Source organism: Myotis davidii, unplaced genomic scaffold (genome assembly GCF_000327345.1).
Source record: "Myotis davidii unplaced genomic scaffold, ASM32734v1 scaffold339, whole genome shotgun sequence".
NCBI lineage: Eukaryota > Metazoa > Chordata > Mammalia > Chiroptera > Vespertilionidae > Myotis > Myotis davidii.
The window spans coordinates 995,157-1,002,529 of NW_006290778.1; the positions used below are offsets into that span (position 1 = coordinate 995,157).

Consider the following 7,373-nt stretch of genomic DNA (forward strand, 5'->3'; position numbering starts at 1 on the left):
TCTTCTTGTCCAGAAAGTCCTGTCCTTCACATCCCGCCCCTCCAATTCTCTCCTCTCTTGTGTCTTCCCTTTTATCGTTTCAAATCTATCTTCTCCTTATTCCAGCTTCCTGTTTCTGACTCCTACATGACCATAAAGTGTTAGCATAAGCTAAGTTTTATGTTTCCTGTTCTTTGAAAAGTAGGTAGGTGGGACTCGATTTCAGTGGAGGAAGGGGCAATAAAAGTGTTCTCACCCAACCCTGCTCATTACATACTAGCAAACATCCTCAGAGGTGACTTGGCCCTGGTCAAATAGCCAACAGCGGGGCAGTTGAGTATTTTACCTCTTTCCTCTTCTCTTAAAAAACAAAATAATGGCTTCGATGGGCAGGTCACTTGATTAGAGCGTCATCCTGATATGCCGAGGTTGTGGGTTCCATCTTCGGTCCGGGTGAAGAAACAGAAGGAAGCTAGGGAGACAGGGCTGGGACCATGGGAGGGGGAAATAGAACCAGGGAACTCAGCTGGTGGAAGTTACTAAGGCAAGCTGTCTGGGCGGGGAAAGAAGGGCGTGCCTGGGAGCTGTGAACTTTAAAATGTAAGACAAGCAGCTTGCAGCTAACCAAGCACAAGGCAGTGAGGCATGATGTTATTAAGGCAGAATTCTTGGAAAGAACCAATCAAAGGCTAGCAAGCATATATACAAAACAGCGCATGCTTTCTCTCCCCAGTGTGCTAGGTTCCAGGCTCCTGTGGAGGGCCATGCTCCCTGGTACCCACGTGGCTGATGGCCCTGTGGGACTCTACACATGGACTAATACGCTTTAATCCACGTGGATGCTGAACTACACTCGACTGTAACATGGAACCGAAGCTCCGGGCGCTGGCTGCTCCTGGAACCCCAGCTGCATCTTTTCCAGGACTGGCTTCTCTCAATAAACTTTGCTCCCACTAACCATTTTTGTCCTCGAATCCATTCTTCGGTTTTTCAAGACAACAAATTCTGACTCAAGACACCCCACATTTTGGTTTCAAGAGCACCTACTGTTGCAGATAAGCTGCCAGGTGGCACGGGAGGATTAAGTCAGCCGGGCACTCAGAGAAAATTCAGCAAAGTTGCCTTTATTGCAGACTGCGCTAGTGCCATGACTCAGGGGAGGCAATCTCCAAATCCTGAGTGATGGATATGCACGAAGCTTTCCCTTTATACTCTTAGTTCCTTTGTCCCCAAAATATGGATCAGGCTTCTGGATCCTTTGTGGGCTTTGCAGTCCCCCTACCCCCACCCCTGTGAGTTGGGAAGTGAGACCACACCCAGAGGCTTGCCAGCATTGGCACCGGCCCCTCCGGGGACTGTATATGGTTCATGGTTTATGGCCTCTGTAAGATGGGTGTATTCCAGGGAACAGGTTCTGCAGGGCAGGACAGGCATCACAGATAAGAAGGGAATTTGATAAGAATGGAGTTTATTGGCAAGCAAGGGTGTACGTCAGAAGGCAGGTTACTGGCACAGATTCAGATGGCTAGCCCCCCAAATGTCTTATTTTCCGCTTCAATACAAGAAGTAATCAATGAATACATAAATAAATGAAACAACAAATCAGTGTTTCTCTCTCCCTCCTCCCTCACTTCCTCTCTCTTTCTAAATCAATAAATTGGAAAAAAGAAAAGAAAAGAACAGTGGATCCAGTTGTTCTGTTGCGCCCCCTCCCACCCCCGTGGTTGTGGGAGGGGCAGTCATTTGATTTCATGTATCTCCTTCCTCAACATACACACAGTGATTCTTGTTTGAAAAAGGATCCATATCCCTGTTCTCCATGTGCCAGGCGTACTGTAGACACTCCATACACACCCAGTAGTTGTGATATCTGCACCCCTAGAAAGGTTCTGTCTTCACGTCTATCTCTTGTTAGGACCATACTGAATTTGGATTAGCTTTTTTGTGGGGATCTAGGTGCAGGCCACTGGTCAGTGCATCCATTCATTTATTCATTCTTCAGTTCATTCCTTCAACAAGTATTTCTTACGTGCTTTTTCCGTGGTAGGCGCTGTTCTAGGTCCCTTCTCTAGGAATTTTCTAGTGGGGAGAACAGACAGTAGGCAGATATGTATGAGTAGCAGTGAGTGCTCAGAAGTAAAGAAGGGACGTGAATAACAGGGCTTGGGGGGGAGGGTGCTGTTTTACAGGGGGTGGTCAAGGAAGGTGACTTCAACACAGACCAAAATAAAAATGCTGAGGGAGGCAGAGGAAACAGGTGGAGGCCTGAGATGGGGAAGGGGGGATGTTGGTGTGAGGAGCAGTAGGAAGCCTGCTAGGCTGAAGTGGAGTGAGGAGGAAGAGAGTGTAAGAAAGGTGGGGAGGGGAGATGGCTCTGGATTTGACCCTGCAAGGGTTGCTGCCATCTTAACATCTTTGCCACTTCAGTGAAATCTTAGCGATACTGATACTATCTGTAGTTCTGGGCGTGATCTAGTTTTGGAAAATGTATTTTATTCTGAGGACTCAGGATTAATTGTCTTAACACTTAAAAAGAAATATTTTAGAGAGGAAGAAAGGGAGAGAGAAACATCGATCTGAGAGAGATACATCTATCAGTTGCTGCTTGTACATACCCTGACCAGGTATCAAACTCGTGACCTTCTGTTACACTGGATGGCACTCCCACCAACTGAGCCATACCGGTCAGGGTGCCTTAACACTTTCAAACATGTAAAAAGCAGGCAGCTGAATGTTAGTAATGATGTATTCTCAACATTTAGAGGAATACTGGTTGATTGGAAGTAAATTGAACAGCATACCTCAGAATCATTGAAGTGCTTGCATCTTGGTTGGTGTCCAAAATTAGTGGAATGTAGACTGTGCGTGCAAGAGCAACACTCTTATTTTTAGTTGCAGGAAACAGGTCCTCATAATGTTGCATGGTATGTAGGATCTGAAAGTCTTTAGGCTAAAATCTGTTGTAAGTACAGCTGTGAGAAGCTGGCTAGCGAGCAGAGTTACTCACACGGCTGTACCCACATAACCCTGGGGAAACTGGCTTACACTGCTAATTTCGTGTCCTTACTTGGTCCTACTAGTGGGAAATTCTGAGGATGGGGCCTGGGAATCTGAATACATCACAGCCTCCTCCAGTGGTTCTTGTGTGTGGTCAGACCGGAGGATCACTGACTGAGACCACCGTGGAGGCATTGGTGTGCAAATAAGTACCATAAGGTACCAGAACTGACTGGGTGTGGTCTCAGCCAGTTCTCTGGCCAGCACTTGAAATCATGGGTGAAATCCCACCGTCTTAAAAGACGGGTGAAACAGTGGCAACAGGGAGAAATAGTGTCCTCCTCTCCCCGTAGGTGGTGGAAGTGGAAGGGGATAAAGGGGCTCTGCTTGAGCTGCATGGGCCCGGGAATGTTGTTGTCCTTCCACCGCCTGCACGCCTGTGAACTCTCCCTGCCAGGTGGCATGTGAGTGCAGGCCTGTGCGTGTCTGTTGGCTTCTGATTAGGTAGATACTGAAGCTCAGGTATCACAAGTGTTAACCCACAGTCTTTGGTTTTCAATTTTTGCATAAAGTTTAATTACCTTTGGTAACCTGTAAGCAGAAGGCCAAAATGAGAGGCAACAAGCGTTCCTTTGAAGTCCATAGGAATAACTACTCACTCCCGAAGGGCTGATTCAGGCAGAAACACAAATAGTGTTTTGATTAGGTGACTGGCCAGAGGTATTTATGAGAAAGAGAAGGGGAATAATTAAAAGAATAGAAAGAAGGGATTTCTGTAGGTGTAGATTAGCTAGCATAGTGGTGCTAATTCTAAAGAACGTCTTTGATCTTCAGTCCCTTAGTCAAAACAGTAGTTTGGAATACCTGCTGCTTTAGGCCCAGTCCGAAGGTTTTTTTGCCCAGTTTTCACATTCTAAGGTTTGAGGCAGTTTCTCTGGGATGGCAGCTCTGACTCCATTTTTAAAGTGGCTCCGTTTTTGTTATTTTTTACACTTTCAATACTTTAAAAATACGGCAATGTTGGGATTTTAATATATATACAACTAGAGGTTCAGTGCATGAAATTCATGCACAGGTAGGGTCCCTAGGCCTGGCTGGCGATCAGGGCTGATTGGGGCCTTCCGGCTGCTGGCCAGGGCCTTCTGCCAGCCAGGGCCTCCTTTGTCCCCCTGGTGGTCAGCGCACATCATAGTGATCTATCGAACTCCCAGTCTCCTGGTCGAACTCCCAAGGGGACACTTTGTATATTAGCCTTTTATATATATAGATGACTTTATCCCAATGGGTCAAGTCAGGGTGATTTTTCCCCCTAGGGGACATTTGTCAATATCTGGAAACATTTTTGATTGTCACAACTGGGAGAGATGGGGAGGACCAGAGATTCTAGTGGTATGTTGTGGATAGAGGTCAGAGATGTTGCTAAACATCCTATAATGCACAGATAACCTCCTACAACAGTGATGGCGAACCTATGACACGCATGTCAGAGGTGACACGTGAACTCATTTTTTTGGTTGATTTTTCTTTGACAAATGGCATTTAAATATATAAAATAAACATCAAAAATAATTCTTTGTTTTACTATGGTTGCAAATATCAAAAAATTTCTATATGTGACACGGCACCAGAGTTAAGTTAGGGTTTTTCAAAATGCTGACAGGCTGAGCTCAAAAGGTTCGCCATCACTGTCCTACAACGAAGAGTTACCTAGTCACTGTTTTGTCAGCTTCACATTTTTGTTTCTAATGATCTGTACCTTGGCATGCCTTCATTATTAAAACCAAAACAAACAAAAAAACCCTTCACATATATGTATATCCACCTGTTCTAAGACCTACCTTTCCTAAGCACCCACAGGTGGAAGGGCGTGGCCTTGGAGGTGGATGGCTGTGGGTTGGAATTCTCAGCTCCTTAGTCATGTGTGGCCTTTGGCAGGTTAAATGCAGCTAGCAAGCCAATGAAGTAATTGTTTTTAAGGCTTAGTGATACCATGTGTAGGCTTATTCCTCCCCCAAATGTAATGCCTGCCTACACGTTAGTAAGGATTTGTACAGTAAATTTGGCAATTCATCATGAACTACTTTGTAGTGTCTACTCTTGCCTGGAATGGTTAATTCTTTTTTTGTGTGTTAAAATATATTATTGATTTCAGAGAGAAAGGGAGAGGGAGAGAGAAATAGAAATGTCAGTGATGAGAATCACTGACTGGCTGCCTCTTGCACACCCCTCCCCCACACTGGGAATTGAGCCCACAACCCAGGCATGTACTCTGACCAGAATCGAACCTCCTGGTTCATAGGTTGATAATCAACCACTGAGCCACGCCGGTTGGGCCTTGAATAGTTAATTCTTAATTTTGCTAGTGCTGCACCTGGACTGGAAGCCGGGGTCTTGCCCTTACCCTTCTTCATCGGGGCCTTGATAAGAATGGTGTCTTCTTCAGCCATGTAAGCATCTAAGAAGAATCGGTTACATTTTTATGTGCAAGTGGAAATATGTAATCCTGAACCCCAGGTCTCTTCTGCATGAAGATGGTTAGTGAAGCAATGGTATGGAGGCTCTCACCCTGGCAGTCTGAGTGGAGGAGGCTCAAGTGTATGATTCCTGAGGTGCTAGCTTGGTGCAGCCAGGCTTTAGGGACTACAACATATTCCATATGGTTTGTACCATACTTTACTTTCTTGCTGGTATTTTAGATGTTTCAGTAGAGCACATGCTTTATTCTTTGCTATTATAATTTCCCTTAACATTCAATTTCAGTTGTAATCTTAAATGTAATTGAGAAAATACACTTTGGGGACTGGGGGTGGGGGTGGGGTTATCCTATCTCATGTCAGGCCATAGGCGTGCAATACACATTCCATTCAATGTGGGATGTTTCTTAAGGGTCTGATATGTGCCACACCCCGTCCTAGACGTTGGAGATCCAAAGACGAACAGCGTTCTGGCCCGGCAGCTCAGCCACCAGGTGCTGGTGGAAAGATAAAGGAGACCTAAAACGTTAACAGAAAATCCACTTCACTATGGTGCCCAGATAGCGACTGCCCGGCAATAGCTGTGGTCTTGAAAAATGGACTTCACAGAGGAGAGTGTTTAAGGATGAAAAGTAGTTCGCCAGGCAGATTGTTGCAGGGATGCCCACTGGGGTTGCAGATCATGTGCAAAGGCACTGTGGCCATACTCGGGCACATCCAGGATTCCAACAGTACTTTGTGGCTTAGAGTGTGACAGACAAGTTTGTCACCAGGAGTCCTAGGACCTGAGATGAGCTGGAAACTACCAACCGGATAATATATTTCAGAAAGACAGCTTTGAGGGGACAACATTGAGATGGGGAGCCAGGTACGTGACCTCCACTAGGGGAGTGTCAATGGGCATGGGGAGTTCAAGAAGGTATGATTGAGAGGCCCTGGGGATTAACTGGGGCTGGGGATGAAAGAGGGAAGGCTGGGGTTAGCCTGCAGGTTTTTGGCTTGGATGGCTGAGGGGAAGGTGGAGCTAGGGATAGAGGAAGATGCCAGGTGCTGGCTGGTAATAGCATCTGAGATGAAGATAGTAGGCAGGGCGACAGATACACAGGTCTAAGCTGGGGTGAGGGCTCTGCATAGAGATATGGATTTGGGGGTGCACTCCCTGGAGGAGGAGCATGAAAGGCAAATGATTAAATCTTTAGTGAATAGTGTGGGACAAAGACAACATTGTGCTGAGCGTGGAAACCAGGACCCTGTAGTCATAAGATGTGCATGTGGGGAGTCGGAGATTGTAGGTCGTGAAGGAAGTGTGTCCCCGGCATCCCAGGCGTGGTGTGCAGACTGCATGAAGGAAGACAAGACTCAGGCCATCAGCGTTGACTCTGGGGAGAAGAGGCGGTGACAGAAGCCAAATGTTTACCCAGGGGTTAGCGGGTAGAGAGGCTACTGACCTAGGCTGAGTGCATGAGCGGCTTGCGGAGGATGCTGCTGCTCCAGAGACATCCAGGAAAGGAAATGGGGCGACTGGAGAGAGGACTCTGCCACAGGGCTAGAGCCACGCCTGTGGTTAGCACTGAGGGTAGCTGCAGGACCGCAAGTGCCTTCAAGCCCTGTGAGATGCGTTGTCAAAAACAGAGCTGGGTGTTGCCCGTAATTTCCCTTTCCATACAATAATAATAGCTACAGCCACCACTTAGGCAGCGCTGGTTATGTGCCACCACTGTTCCCCATACTAAATCCTCTGAGGTAGGCAATGTTACACCCATTTCTCAGATGAGGAAACTGAGCTGCAAGAGTTAGCGCTTCCCGGCTGGTAGGTGGAGGAGCCGAGCCCAGGGGTCAGGCTATAGATGCTGCACTCGCCTGAGATCCTCTCCAGTGTGATCAGGAAAACAAACCCCAAAACCCACAACTTCCCCCCCCCCC

At 46.9% G+C, this 7,373-nt stretch overlaps 1 protein-coding gene across 6 annotated transcripts in view; it reads left to right on the top strand.

Moving 5' to 3' along the window:
* The window catches only part of ST3GAL5 (ST3 beta-galactoside alpha-2,3-sialyltransferase 5), a 43,237-nt gene that overhangs the window by 11,296 nt on the left and 24,568 nt on the right, over positions 1–7,373 (top strand). Inside the window, exon 1 of one of the 6 annotated variants that reach the window (XM_015564089.1) lies at positions 5,406–5,510. The exons of 2 other annotated variants lie outside the window; for them this stretch is intronic. In XM_015564089.1, coding sequence (XP_015419575.1) covers positions 5,456–5,510 — 55 coding nt within the window. In that variant the 5' untranslated portion in view covers positions 5,406–5,455. Of the gene's footprint in view, positions 1–5,405; positions 5,511–5,531; positions 5,636–7,373 lie in introns of those variants that run through there. 3 more of the 6 variants (XM_015564087.1, XM_015564090.1, XM_015564088.1) reach the window with 3 other exon arrangements.